Source organism: Diospyros lotus, chromosome 10, assembly GCF_014633365.1.
Source record: "Diospyros lotus cultivar Yz01 chromosome 10, ASM1463336v1, whole genome shotgun sequence".
Lineage (NCBI taxonomy): Eukaryota > Viridiplantae > Streptophyta > Magnoliopsida > Ericales > Ebenaceae > Diospyros > Diospyros lotus.
In genome coordinates this window covers 1,691,801-1,706,876 of record NC_068347.1, presented here as the reverse complement: position 1 = coordinate 1,706,876, position 15,076 = coordinate 1,691,801, and the positions used below count along the sequence as shown (strand labels likewise).

Below are 15,076 nucleotides of genomic sequence, written 5' to 3'. Positions count from 1 at the left end.
TGGAAATGGTGATGGCTGTTGTTTGGGTGTTGCAATTTTCATTTTCACATTTCTAGAATCATGTGTAAAATTTTACTGAAGTGGATATTGGTGGAATTGAAAATACACTTTCAAATTATTGGGTTTAGTGGAAGTAAATTTTCAGTTTCCATCTCTTGATTATTGAAGGATTTGGAGTAGTTGTGATCTATTTGGTTTTGTGCATTTCCTATTGGGAGGCTCATTGTTTTAGAGTTTGCTATTGAAGTTACGAAGGATCAGTGTTTATGTTATGAGCCTCTCAAGATACATATACATAAACAAGAACAAGAACAACAATATTCAGCCTTAAACCCAGGGCCAATTACATGGATTTTAGCTTGATAATCATCTTTACCATTACATTCAGGCACTGATGCAATGGCTCTAATACTTGAGCAATATGACACGTTGATAAAGAGGGTTATACTTCCTAATGAAATGATATTTTGTCTAGAATTCATGGTAAGAAGATTAAATAAATTTTACATCAGCTGTCAGCTATTGAATGCCACCCCCCTCCATTATCTGTGCTTGTGATTGGCTGTAGTAAGGAGTAACAACTTTTAACACTTCTACCCACTCATAGGCGGAGTTAGGATACATATACGCATGTGTTAAGAAAGTTCTTAGACAAATCAACTCCTCAATTATGATTGAGAAGTAGATAAAACTCATTTGAATTATTTTCCAACTTTTTTTTTTGTAAAGTTATGTAATATCTGCAAATATGTGCTTGTGGCCCATTTGATAGGCCTTCAGCTTTTAGTTTTGGTTTCATTACGTTTGGGAATGAAAATAGAAAATATTATTTGATAATTTGTTTTAGTTTTAAAAATTTCCAGAACAAGAAAAAAGTGTTTCTATAATTTTCATTTTGTTTTCTTCTTGTCTGGAGATTGAACTTAGGAAGTCAACGGAGGGGTCATTGGCTAGCTTTGCCAGCCAGTCGTTGACATTCCCATGCATCTTGCCAACTTGCTGGAGCTGCCAGTGACCCTAGTCACAGGTGGTGGGAAGGACACAGAAAATTAAGAAAAATACAACAATCAAACAAAAAACTGAAAATAAAGTATAGTTTTCAAGAGCATGTTAGGGATTTTTTTCTTAAATGAATATGAATGCATATACAAAATGAAAACAAAAATGAAAACTAAAAATAGAAAATTTAAAGCTATGTCAAATGGTTTGTAGCTAATGTTATAAGGAGGAATATTACCTTAAGGAACAAGATGGGGCAACTTTCTCTCACATCTTTCTTTGTGAAGCTTTTTACTCCTTTTGGGCTAGGGTTAGACTGTTTTTTGCATCCTTCTGTCATGACCCCAAGGGCAGTAGTTGTGATTGTACTGGAGTTGTTAGTTGTAGTTACTTGAGTTGGTTAGTGTGTTAGTTGATTAGTTGGTTAATAACTGAATGGTTGTAAACAGCCTATAAATAGGCTATAGGTTAGAGAAGAAGTGCTATGACAGGATTGAATGAAACATTATGTTTTCCCTCCCACTCTTCTCTCTCCCTCTGTACGTCTAAAACCTTTCCTTTCCTCCTTCATTTCTCCTTCTTTTCTATTATGTTTTCTCCCTCTAATTATGTTCTTTCTTCTTCAATTTCCTATTCAAACCCTAGGGTCGTGACAATTAGTATCAGAGCCAACGGTTCTTGACTGTGGATCCAACTAATTTAGTGGTGATTCCGACGATTCTAGCGACGAAATCTAGTAGCAGACCCATCAAAACAAGTCAGGCTGTCTCTAGAAACTGATCAAGAGGCAATCTTGATCGAAGCTGAGGTACGGAATTCGGTGATTGCAACTTGAGTTTAGGTTGGAAGGAAGACGTTGATCGATGAGTGGGGCAAAATTGAACGTGTTGCGGGAGGTAATTCGAGAAGCGGCGAATTTCGGTGATTCCAAAAATTGGATTATGGGCGATCTTGAAGGCGCAATTCTGAAGCAACTATAGCGGTGGTGATCAAAGGTGGATTGCAAGACTGATTGGGTGGTAGGAGGTGGACAAGCAGTTCTGGGCTTTCGATTCCTCTTATCGCTGATAATTTCTGTCAGGCGATTTCTCACAAGTAGATAGCAAATAGTTGCAGTGGTTCAACTAACTGGTTTGGATTGGGGTGTGGGTCATGGCTATTTTCAATTTGGATTGGCGGCGAGTCCAATGATTTTTGGCTTTGAATTCCGATGATCCCTAACGATAATTCCGATTTAACTTCATCAAAGTAGATCGTAACGGAGCATTAGTTTCAGGCAATTTCGGCGCATTCAAGAATTCCGACAATTTCAAGTGGTCCTCGGTTGTATGGTTCTTGGAAATTGCTTAGGGCAATTGATAGATTCTTGTTTCATAGGTGAATTTGCAAGGATTTGAACTGAGAAGATGGATACAGGAATTGCAAATACTTGGGATAGTATTGAGAGCAAATTGAAAGGTCTATCAAGCAAGTTTGATGAATTTTTTATTAAGTATACCAAGAAGAATCAGGTTGGAGATGAGAGTTACAACAAGGAGTTCAACAAACTGAAACACGAGGACTTGGTTATGGAGTATTTGGTCAAGTTTGAGAAATTGAAAGCACGGGCGCTCCATTCCCATCCAACCTTGAATGAGTCTTATTTTGTATCAAGATTCACTAATGGTCTTAATGATACATTGAGACTTATGGTGAAAATGTTTTGTCCTCCTACGGTGGAACAAGCGGCGAAGAAGGCGAGGCTGCAAGAATTGGTGCTGGAAGCCATTTATCTTAAGAGCAGCCAGTAGGACAAAGGTATTTCTATGGCTACCCCTAGTTTAAAGCAAGAAGTTGATGAATTTCCCCCAATGGATTAGGAAATTCAAGAAGTAAAAGATAATCCTATTGAGAAGATCTCTATGGAAGAGGAGAAAGTGGAAGATGTTGTGAACTCGAGAAAGGATATGATCACAACAACTCTGAATTTTGAAGACTTCAAGTCTGTTTCTCTTTTAAAAAAAGGCACTCCTCCAATACCAAATGACAATACAAAGCTAATTTTTGAGGATCCACTGAATAGAGACAGAGGAGGAAAATGCGGTTAAAAAATGTCAATGTGTGGCAAAAGATTTTGTTGACCTTTTAGGCACTACCAAGGATATCACAACAGATGATATTGTTGGAGATTTCTTAGCCGTTGAAGAGGCAAAGGAGTTGTTGCTGATTTTAGTAGAGGAAAATGAAGGCGGTACTTCAAAAGAGCTTGAAATACTTGCTGAACAACAAGATGTTGTTTCCTCTCTCATTCATCAAATAAAACCAATAAGGAGAAAGCAAAAGAGACCAAGGCCAGTAAGAGAAAAGAAGAAAAAAGGCAAAAAAGAATTCAAATTGTGAAGGCTAGAATTGGATGAAAAATAGGGTCAGCAACTACAAGTTATGAGGGACAAGAACTCTCTTAAGGAGGGGGGAAATGTCATGACTCCTAGGGCAATAGTTGTAATTGTACTGGAGTTGTTAGTTGTAGTTACTTGAGTTGGTTAGTGTGTTAGTTGATTAGTTGGTTAATAACTGAATGGTTGTAAACAACCTATAAATAGGCTGTAGGTTAGAGAAGAAGGGCTATGAATGGATTGAATGAAACATTCTGTTTTCCCTCCCACTCTTCTCTCTCCCTCTGTATGTCTAAAACTTTTCCTTTCCTCCTTCATTTCTCCTTTCTGTTCTTTTTTTCTCTCCAATTCTGTTCTTTCTTCAATTTCCTATTCAAACCCTAGGGTCGTGACACCTTCTTGAGTATGTATTGTGTATGGTTTCATGTACTAAACTTCTAGAAGTGGTATGTCTTGCATGACTTGGTTAATAATGCTCGAGTATAGCGGAGAGAATTTGTATTGTAAACCAAACACCATAAGTTTGTCTTGGCAGAAAGTTTGTTTCTTTCTTTTTCTAGAAGAAGGGAGCATTACTAGTGTTCAAGGCTTCCCACCTTGCGATGGTGTGTAGAGGATCATTCTTGGTCACAGCCTTACCATAATTTTGTAAAGTAGCTTGTTTTTTGGTTTATGTAATGCTATATATATATATATATATTTAGATTCTTGTTATTGAGTGATAAGCATTGCATTTGGCTAGCTTACTTGCATATGCACTTTTACTTATCATTATTTTATTTTATTTTTCTGGGCCCAGCTCTTCTGCTTCCCCTTAATGTGTTTTCTTTTCTTTTCTTTTCTTTGAGTTGCACTATTGTTTCATAATGGTCATACTCTGTTTAATTTATGCTATTGTACTACATTCTCGATTCCAACCTTTGTAATGGCTTGTTCTTTAGTCATTGACTTGGATTTATGGGAATTAGCTTTTTATGTTTTGATTTCTTTTGTACCCATAAGGAGAACAAAATAAATAATTGTTCTTTGAATAATTATTATTATGTTTGTACTTGTGCTTATGTTCTTTCTTTTCTACCTCATGTAAATCCTAGTCTGTTTCTCTCTTTTCGCATCTTAATGACTCTTACATTCAATGGTTGTTAACTGATACATGACATGATGTTTGCTATTTTGTTGCTTGAGTTACTTTTTGCTTCAATTTCTTTGTAATCACTTCTTATTTATGTAATCCCAGATTAGGATAATGAATTTTAAGAATGTTAAAGTTCCAAAGGTGCCTGGAGGTGGTGCATCTTCTGCTGCTATTAAGTTGGGAGTTATTGCTGGACTTGGCTTGTATGGAGTTGCTAACAGCCTCTACAATGTCGATGGTGGGCACCGTGCTATTGTCTTCAACCGTATAGTTGGTGTGAAGGATAAGGTTTGAGTTTGCTGTTGTACTTTCTCTCGTAATTAAATATACACACATTTTAAAACTGTTTTGAAAAAGAGACAAAAAAATGTTTGAATATTTTATTCACGTGTTAGGTTATATACATGTCACGGAAAGGGGACCCGAAATTGATAACCCAAGTAGCTATAAGTATTAGTTTGTTTTTGCTCACTAGTGTAATTTTCTTACTGCTGTAATTTTGCTATTTACTACTGTAACTCCACTATAGATGTTAGTTAGCCAGGCTGGCAGATTCTCCACGTGGAGGGGGGGGGGGGGGGGGGTAGAATAGGACAAAAAGGCTGTTATAACTGCATGGAGAAGGGATCTGCTGTGGCAGCCTCCCACCGATCGATTGTATAAATATTCCCAAGCTTGCTGGGAAGATTATGATTGAATTGAATATCTGAACCAATTCTTCCTCCTAACGCTCTAATTCTCTCACTCTCTTCTCTCTCATTCTCTCCCTCCCTTGCTCTATTCTATTCTGTTCGGTAGAAATCATCTCCTAATCCATACCAGGCTTGGAGAGTTCTAAATTCACGGACGTGCTATGAGATTTTGGTATCAGAGCCACCTGTCCTCGGTCGGTTAAGGAAGAAGACGGTGATGGCAGAAGGGACCCGTATGAAGAATTTGGAATCCCAACTACAACAGGCCATCTCGGTCATGATCGAATGCCAAAATCAAATCGACTAGCTGGAGTTAGGAGCTACCCGGAGCCATGAAGCGATCATGGCGTTGGATCGCCGAGTGGAGAGCACAATGGATGGATTGAAGCAGAGATTGGAAGGGTTCATCGCAAGGGTGCGAGATGAACTGGGTGTGCAAATGCAACAGTTCATAGTTATGTTTGTTCACCAGAACCCGATAAGGATGTCTCTTGATTTTCCACCTAGAGAGCGTGCAAAACCAATCCTATAGAGGAATATGACTAACAGGGGACGAGGGATTTCGGAGATTGAGGTGGACCAGGAGGAGGAGTTGGTTGGATTGATGGAAAGGGGTCGGGAAGGTCCTGTAAATCACCAGCACCCAGGGTTCCTGATGCCCCGGATGGAGATTCCCTCTTTCAAGGGAGTCAATCGACTCAATCCTTGATGGTGGCTGAGGAAATGCAAGAGAATGTTTGAGTGGTATGGTGTTCCTGAAGGGTAGAGAGTACCCCTGGCTACAACCTATTTCAATGAGGTGGTTGACACATGGTACCAAGGAAGCCTTGGACATGGGAGGATTTATGCTTGGGAGGAATTCTCTGAGAGGGTGTGTGAAAGGTTTGGGGAAAGGAGTATGGTGGACATTGTAGAGGAATTTAACAAACTGAGGCAAACCGGTAGTGTGGAGAGCTACCAAAAATGCTTTCAGGAGCTAAGATCTCTCATAATCCAACATAATCATCACCTCTCAGAGACCTACTTCGTGTCGAGTTATCTAAGTGGCCTTAATGACGAGCTCAGACCAATGGTGAAGGTATTGAGGCCTCAGTCAGTGGAGCAAGCCTCAGAGAATGCCAGGCTACAAGAGTTGGTGGTAAAAGCTTTAATGAGGAAGTAAAGGTAGCAAATGAGAGGAGTGGTAGTAGGCTCATCTAATACTGCAGGAGGAGATCCCAATTGGGAACAGATAAAAGGGAGTAGTGGGGTCAGAGGGGCAATAGGCCCTAACCCAGCTCCTTTTGGAGAGTAGCTGCGGGAGTAGAGAAGACTGACAGGATTGTGCTTTTAGTGTGGAGAGAAGTACCATATGAGGCATCAGTGTAAGAGGCAGATACTATTGCTGGAAGGGGATGAGGAGCCTGACCAAGAGGTAACAGAAGAAGAAGATGAGGAAGGGGCTGAGGAAGACAATGGAGAAATATCAATCCATGCCTTGAAGGGGGTAACTGACAAAAAAATAATAAAAGTAGAGGGGCAGATTAAAGAAAAATGCCTAATGGTCTTAATTGACAGTGGGAGTACCCACAACTTTCTAGATGAAGGCATGGCCAAGAAGCTGAAATGTCAACTCACGGGTACCCCACCCTTGAGTGTGACCGTGGCTAATGGCCAACGGGTGATGAGTACCTTGGCTGCAACGGGTTCTGCTAGGAGATGCAGGGCGAAAAATTTGAAGCAGACCTAAGATTGTTACAATTGGGGGGATGTGATGTAGTATTGGGGGTGGATTGGATGAAAGGAGTAAGCCCAATTAGCTTTGACTTTAATTGAATGGAGGTGTTATTTGAAAAGGAAGGAATAAGGATGATATTGGCAAGAGGTAAGGAGGCTGGAACATGCAGGATAATACAGAAGGAGGTTGCAAAAGGTGATCAAGGGAAAATGGAGTCAGCTGGTCAATCTCTTCTCCATTATAACAGCAGAGGAGCCCCCAAGAGGGCACGGAAAGGCCTACCTAACTGTCAACTCGACTAGGGAACTCCCTGATCAGGTAAATCATTTAGATTGTATTAATGAATTGCTGGCAGGATATGAGAACCTTTGCATGGAACCCAATTCCCTACCTCCCACGAGACCATTTGATCATACCATTCACCTAAAGCCAAATATCGAACCCATTAATGTGAGATCCTATCGATACCCCCCACTACAAAAGAATGAAATAGAAAGAATGGTGAGGGAAATGCTTCAATAGTCCATTATCAGGCCCAGCCAAAGCCCCTTTGCTTCCCCCATCTTATTAGTAAAAAAGAAAGATGGATCATGGTGATTTTGTGTGGATTATCACCAACTCAATGCCATAACCATTAAGGATAAATTCCCTATGCCTTTGGTAGAAGACCTCTTAGATGAACTTCACCAACCCCAAGTCTTTTCAAAGCAGGATTTGTATTTGGGGTATTATCAAATTAGGATGAGGCCGAAAGACATACATAAAACAACTTTTAGAACCCACCACGGGTACTTTGAATTCTTGGTAATGCCATTTGGGCTTACTAATGCCTTGACCACCTTCCAATCCTTAATGAACCCAATATTCGAACCCTACTTTCGGAAATTTATCCTTGTGTTCTTTGATGACATATTAGTTCACAACCCTTCCCTTAGCCAGCACCTAATTCATCTTAAGACCACCCTGGACATCCTCAAATCTAACTAGCTTTTCATTAAGAAATCTAAGTGTGCATTTGGTCAAGGGCAAGTGGAATATTTGGGGTACATTATATCCAAGGGAGGGGTTAGCACTGATCCAAAGAAGGTGGAGGCTATGGTGTCCTGGTCGAGGCCTAATTTAGTGAGATCTTTGAGGGGATTCCTAGGATTAATCGGGTACTACCGATGGTTCGTAAGAAATTATGGGATCCTTAGCAAACCACTAACAGAATTATTGAAGGAGAGAAATTTCAGTTGGGGCCTTGAAGCCGAAGGGGCCTTTGAGAAGCTAAAAGAAACCATGAGTGGAGTGCCAGTATTATGGCTGTCCGATTTCAATAAGACCTTTGTCCAAGAGACAGATGCATGCAGGGCAGGTGTAGGAGTAGTCCTAGTGTAAGAAGGAAGGCCATTGGCATTCTTAAGTCAAGCCTTGGGCTTAAAACATGTGGGGCTTAGCATATATGAGAAGAAGTTTCTCGCGATGCTGATAGCTATAGATAAATGGAGACATTACTTGGAGGTGGTGAGGTTTATAATTAAAACGGACCTCGAAAACTTGAAGTTTCTGTTACAGCAAAAACTATGAACACAATTGCAAAAAAAAGGGATGGCCAAGTTGATGGGTTTAGACTACTCGATACAATACAAGAAGGGAAAAGAAAATATGGTTGCCGATGCTCTTTCAAGGTGTCATGAGGAGGGGAATGTGGCAGCCATAACTACTGTTATTCTAGAATGGTGCCAACAAGTGATAGAAAGCTGTGAAGGAGATGATACAGTGAGGGAGTTATTGGAAAGGGTGGCCATGGGATCTGAAGGAGTCGAAGGGTATACATTGGTGAACGGGATGTTGAGACATCAGGACAGGATTGTAATTGGAAATAATGAAGATTCCAAGAAGAGAATCTTGCAGTCATTGCATGAGTCTCCATCGGGGGGACACTCCAGGATCCAAAATACTTACCTTTAGGTGAAGCAACTCTTCCATTGGCTAGGGCTGAGAGTAGAGGTAAGAAAGTTTGTGTTGGGCTGTGACATTTGCAGAAGATGCAAAACTGAGAATGTGGCCTACCCTGGGCTTCTACAGCCCCTGCCAGTGCCTGAACAAGCCTGGTCTAGTGTCTCTATGGATTTCATCGAAGGGCTGCCTAAATCAGAAGGAAATGACAGTATAATGGTTGTGGCAGACCGGTTCACAAAATTTGCTCATTTCATAGGATTGGCCCATCCGTATACTGCTAAGAAGTGGCTCAAATCTTCATAGATCTGGTGGCAGCTCTGCATGGGATTCCCAAGACAATTATCCCAAGACAATTATCTCCGATCGAGACAAGATTTTTACGAGCACCCTATGGAAGGAGCTTATGAAGGCGTTGGGCACTAAGTTGAATATGTCTTCAGCCTATCATCCCCAAAAACATATGGTAATATTGAGCGGGTAAACCAGGGCTTAGAAAGTTATTTGAGGTGTATTTGCATCTTGTAGCCCAAGAGCTGGCATAGATGGCTTTTCCTAGCCCAGTGGTGGTATAATTCCGACCACCACTCTTCCTTAAAAATGTCTCCTTTTGAGGCTCTCTTTGGATACAAGCCTCCTCTATTACCGGTTATAGGAGAACAGTCCACTGTGGCCTCAGTAGAGGAGTATTTGCAGCAGATAAGGATGGTATTGCAACAATTAAAACAAGAATTGGCTACAGCTCAAAATAGGATGAAGTAGGCTGCAGATAAGAAAAGAAGTGACAAGGAATTTGAGGTAGGGGAGAAGGTATACCTAAGATTGAGAAAACCCCACTTGAAGGCTATTACTCAAAGGCCGGTCTCAAAGCTTGCTCCTAAGTATTTTGGTCAGTTCCTTATATTAGAAAGGGTAGGGAAGGTGGCTTACTGGCTACAGCTTCCTGAGGGAAGCCAAATTCACCTAGTTTTTCATGTCTCCCCATTAAAGAAAACAGTGGGGTCTGAGCAAGTGAACCCTACAATGCCCACCATTCCCGAAGAGAAGGATAATATGGAAGAACCGGAAGCTATTTTGGATAGGCAGGTAATTCATAACCAAGGGGTTCCACTCATCCAAGTACTAGTGAAGTGGCAGGATGGGGCAACAGGGAGCAACACTTGGTAGTACTTGCCTAATTTACTCAAACAGTTCCCCAGAGCTGCCAGCCTCCTCAGCATTTCTTGAGGACAAGAAAGGTGTGAGGGGGAATTGTCACAGAAAGGGGACCCGGAACTGATAACCCAAATAGCTATAAGTATTAGTTTATTTTTGCTCACTAGTGTAATTTCCTTACTGCTGTAATTTTGTTATTTACTACTATAACTCCACTAGAGATGTTAGTTAGCCAGGCTGGCAGATTCCCACGTGGAGGGGGGGGGGGGGGGAGAATAGGACAAAAAGGTTGTTATAATGGCTGGCATGGAGAAGGGATCTGCTGTGGCAGCCTCCCACCGATCGGTTGTATTAATATTCCCAAGCTTGCTGGGAAGATTATAATTGAATTGAATATCAGAACCGATTCTTCCTCCTAACACTCTAATTCTCTCTTTGTTCTCTCACTCTCTTCTCTCTCATTCTCTCCCTCCCTTGCTCTGTTCTGTTCCGTTCAGTAGAAATCATCTCCTAATCCATGGGCTAGGAGAGTTCTAAATTCACGGACATGCCGTGACAATACAACTCTACTAGGTATAACTTAGGAAAACACTATGTACAAGGCTAAGCATGTACAACACTATAAAGCTAACAGAACAATCGTTGTTGAAATAATATATAATTGCTTCTTTTATGCACTTCCATATTTACTCTCTCAGATTGATTTCAAAATGCTTGTTCAGCATTTCAGAAGTATGGGCATTTCAGAAATATGATATCTTTGCTAGATTTCCCTTCCCTCATTTTCAAGCACCTCGATATTGGCTGCTTGCCGTTGCCTATGATTTATTTTTTGCGTGGGGATAACTTGATGAAACACTAAAACTTGATTTCACATTCATACAGAAACATTTCTGTTAGCCAGCACTTGAGATTATGGTTTGAAATGCATTTCTTTTTCTGCTCTTCTTATTCTTATATCATCCCTGCTGACTTTCTTCATTTGTCAGTGTTTGTTTCGAGTCTCAATAAGATTATAAACAGTGATAGACATGTTAAGATATAAATTTGCCTTTCATCTATTTTCTACTAATGTTGTGTGTTTTCCTGTTGGATTTCCAGGTTTATCCCGAGGGGACACACCTGATGATTCCATGGTTTGAAAGACCAATAATTTATGATGTTCGTGCCCGTCCCCATTTGGTGGAGAGTACTTCTGGGAGTCGTGACCTCCAGATGGTATCTTCCTAAAGAAATTTACCACATTTAAGTTGTTGACAAAGAGTGTTGTGCTGCTGCAGTTGAAGTTGTTGCTGCAAGTTCAGCTTTAATCATTATTGTTATTATTTATCTTATTTATATGCCATTCTCTTTCGGATAGCATCCTTTTCATTGTGAGGAGCATTTGCTGTCCAAACTGGAAGTTATGTCATATTTGTATGTTCTTTTTGTTATTGTTAGCTGTCAAAAGTCTTTAAAATTACCTTTAATATCATAAAAAGCTACAGGGGGTGGGGGTTCTCTTGGCTTGCTATCAAGCTCATACTGAAGTTCTGATTTCCAAGCTTTACAGGCTTGCTATGACTAGGTAATCTCATTCTGTTGCTTATCTAGTAAGAAGGATTAGGAAGATAAATCTGCCATTATCTATTGCATGAGCCATTGGCTCAGATTGTGGACTTAATTGTGACACCAACATGTTACAAACTAGGAACAGCTTGTCTTGTCAGCCTATTGAGGATAATGGTGATCAGAGTCTGAATTCCTGTGAAGAATAAGATCAGAGTCTGAGAAGATATTTATACAGAGGTTCCCTGTATGTGTTCTTATGTCAAGTGAGAAAGAGAAGTTATCTCGTGGACATGGAATTCAAGATTGACTGTACCCTAGAATTGTATTTAGGTCATTTATTCTCCTCCTGTTAAAATAGCTCTCCTTTGTTCATGACTTCTTTATGTGTCAGGCTAAAGATATTTACTTTTTGGATCTATTGCTTGTATGTTGTATTTAATGTATGTACAATTGACTCGTATGTGTTCATTGTTTTATTGGGGAAAAGCAGTTTAGAGAATCTTTAGCTAATGTTAGCACCAAGAAGCATTAATCAAAGAGGTATTTTCATTTTTTGGTACCTTCCTTTAGTAAGCAAAATTCAGTTGACTGGAGACTTAAATCAACTAGTTTTCTATCAATGAAACACTTTCTACTTGACACGTGTGCTTCAACTTAGTAAGCTTTAACCACTACTTTTTGGTCTGTTACATCTGTTTGCACTTCTAAGCATTGTTGAAGCCAAAATAGTCCTTTGTTAATCCCTTTCGTCTGCTATGTAATTGATGATCATGAAAGATATTCTACAATAATTGTTGCTTCATTATTTTGTATGATCTTGGCTTTTATTGCAAATTTATAGTGAGATCACTTTCTTCCATGCAGATGGTGTTTGTGGACCTTAAACTTTGGGGGGGTTTGCTTTGCTTAAAACCAATGTTATAGTCATTGCACATTTTTCAAGTTCACATTTTCTATGAAGTATGAGACAGGGATCAAGTGTTTCATATCTTGAATTTGTTTAATGTTTGATTCCCATTCATAAATAAAAACTCCTGAATCATGCTCATTGCATTCATTTGGCGCTTTCTTTTTTTTGGGCTTGAAAATGAGATGACACTTATTTGATAATGTTTGTTGTTTGCCTTCCATTCTTAATTGCTCTCTCTCTCTCGCTCTCTCTCTCACACACACACACGTCATTCGAGGCCTTTTTGCTTACCACCTGTTTTCTCTCTGAGTCGCACTTATGCAACTTCCTGATGGTGTTGTCTTGATATATTTTTTTCCTATTTTCCCTTTGTGCTAGTGCTCATGGATAGTATAATGCAGAGCTAGAATTTATGTTGTTAATTGTCTTGCATCACCTGTAGCCCTGGTTGTTTTGAATGTAACATTGCTTTTAATGTTGCTTTACAGGTCAAGATTGGTCTTCGAGTACTTACCCGTCCTGTACCAGACCAGCTACCTACAGTTTATCGTACACTTGGTGAGAACTTTAATGAAAGGGTCTTGCCTTCAATCATTCATGAAACTTTAAAAGCAGTGGTTGCTCAGTACAATGCTAGCCAGCTTATTACTCAAAGAGAGGTAGGGAGCTAAGCATATTCTACTAACAGTTTAATTTACAAATGAGGGATTCTCATTGGTCATTTAATTTTGTATGCACATCATTGGTGCCCTATATTTCTCAGTTTTTTTTTTTTTTAAATAACAAATTCCATCTTATTGTACCAAACTTTTTCTTTTTATTATTAATTTTTTGAATTAAATTATGTTTCCTTCCTTTGACAAAGTGATGGGTAATGGGCATATTATTGTAGGCTGTTAGTAGGGAAATACGGAAGATATTAACAGAGAGGGCAGCTTATTTCAACATAGCACTGGATGATGTCTCCATTACAAGCTTAACATTCGGGAAGGAGTTTACGGCTGCAATAGAAGCCAAACAGGTAGCTGCACAAGAAGCTGAGAGGGCCAAATTTGTTGTTGAAAAGGCTGAACAAGACAAGCGAAGCGCAATTATCCGCGCACAGGTGAGATGAAAATGTTTTCTAAACTTTAGTTTCTGATCTATGCTTCTAGGTAGGACATGAAGTTTCTTAACACAAAAGTAGTTCTTAAGGTATGGTGGGAATGCTTTAGTTTTTGACATGATACAACTTGCTGGATTATTGCATGGCCTTGCTCACACTCATAGCTTAAAAGACAAATGTATCTAATCAATTTAGTGAAGTTGAGTAAATAAGAATAACAACATATCAAGTCTTAACAACACTATGTTGGAAACTCATGTAGATCCAAAATGGCTAATGTTGGCGGAATTTGGTTTGAATATCAATTGGTTCTTTAGAGATTTAATCAATTTTTTAATTAAAGATGGATTTTGAATCCATTTTATTATTGTTATTATTACTATTTTTTTTTTTTTTTTAATTTTGTTGACAGTACCTAGTACCTTCTAGTCTTAATCTCGTTCTTCCTTCTTTTGTGAATTTCAAAGTCATGAATCATGCCTGCACTGTTGCCAAACAGATTTACCTTTTTACTTTTCTTTGTTTGGGCGAAGGATGCGAAAGGACTCAACAAAGTTCTTGGGATCTGTTGACATTGATCCTAAGTTGGATTCTTGGAAGTAATAATTCATGTTTTGATTTTCTTTGTGTCTGTATTTCGACCTTTCAAACAATAGGTACCTTCCTGTTTCTTTTATATTTCTTTAGTTGCTTCTTAATTTCTCTTAAAATTGTTCTGCCTTTTTTCCTTTAATGAGAACATTGGCATTTGTGGCGAGTTTCTTGGTAACCTCTTCTGGTGCTTGATCACTTGGCTGAAGACATTTTTTCCTGCTCTATTTTTCACAGGGAGAGGCCAAGAGTGCCCAGCTGATAGGCCAAGCCATTGCCAATAATCCAGCATTTATCACACTACGAAAGATCGAAGCTGCCAGAGAAATTGCACATACAATTTCAAACTCTGCCAACAAGGTTTTCTTGAGTTCAGATGATCTGTTGCTGAACCTTCAGGAGATGAACTTGGCAGGTTAAAAATTCCTTTTGAACCCTCCTAACTGCTGTTTTGGATGGTAAAATTGTGAAATGAGGGAATTTTTCTTTGGAACTTTTTAAACTGTTAGATCAACATGCAGAATGCAAGTCAGTGTTCCATGATCATAGAAGCAGGTTTTTCTTGAGGGCCTTTATCATTTGGTTACATGGCTTACTCTTTGTTAGTTTGTTTTCTTCATGATGTGCTAATTGAGGATGTGAACTGGGGAACATGCTTAAAATAGTTGAGCAACATGACCGTTCTTGATATCTTGCTCCTGCATCATATGATCAAGTTGTCCTATAATGCATGGTAGAAACTCTATTGAAGATGGGCCTTATTAGGTTCAGAATGGATGGTAGAAGTGATACCAATTGAGCATGGATTATTGTTTATATGTATTGTGATCCACATCTTTGAGTGAAAGGTTTTTTGCTTTGCGAGGGTTAGAAGTCAGAGACGGTCATTTTTGTATGTTATATTA

General features: G+C 39.3%; 1 protein-coding gene across 3 annotated transcripts in view; it reads left to right on the top strand.

Annotated features, from left to right (window-relative positions):
* The window catches only part of LOC127812065 (prohibitin-1, mitochondrial), a 67,143-nt gene extending 52,269 nt beyond the window's left edge, over nucleotides 1-14,874 (top strand). For 2 of the 3 annotated variants that reach the window (XM_052352366.1, XM_052352365.1), the window contains exons 2-6: nucleotides 4,612-4,797; nucleotides 11,116-11,232; nucleotides 12,964-13,134; nucleotides 13,368-13,580; nucleotides 14,409-14,874. In XM_052352366.1, coding sequence (XP_052208326.1) covers nucleotides 4,621-4,797; nucleotides 11,116-11,232; nucleotides 12,964-13,134; nucleotides 13,368-13,580; nucleotides 14,409-14,591 — 861 coding nt within the window. In that variant the 5' untranslated portion in view covers nucleotides 4,612-4,620 and the 3' untranslated portion in view covers nucleotides 14,592-14,874. Of the gene's footprint in view, nucleotides 1-4,611; nucleotides 4,798-11,115; nucleotides 11,233-12,963; nucleotides 13,135-13,367; nucleotides 13,581-14,113; nucleotides 14,237-14,408 lie in introns of all 3 variants that reach the window. The other variant, XR_008025814.1, reaches the window with a different exon arrangement.
* Nucleotides 14,875-15,076: the final 202 nt, after the last annotated feature.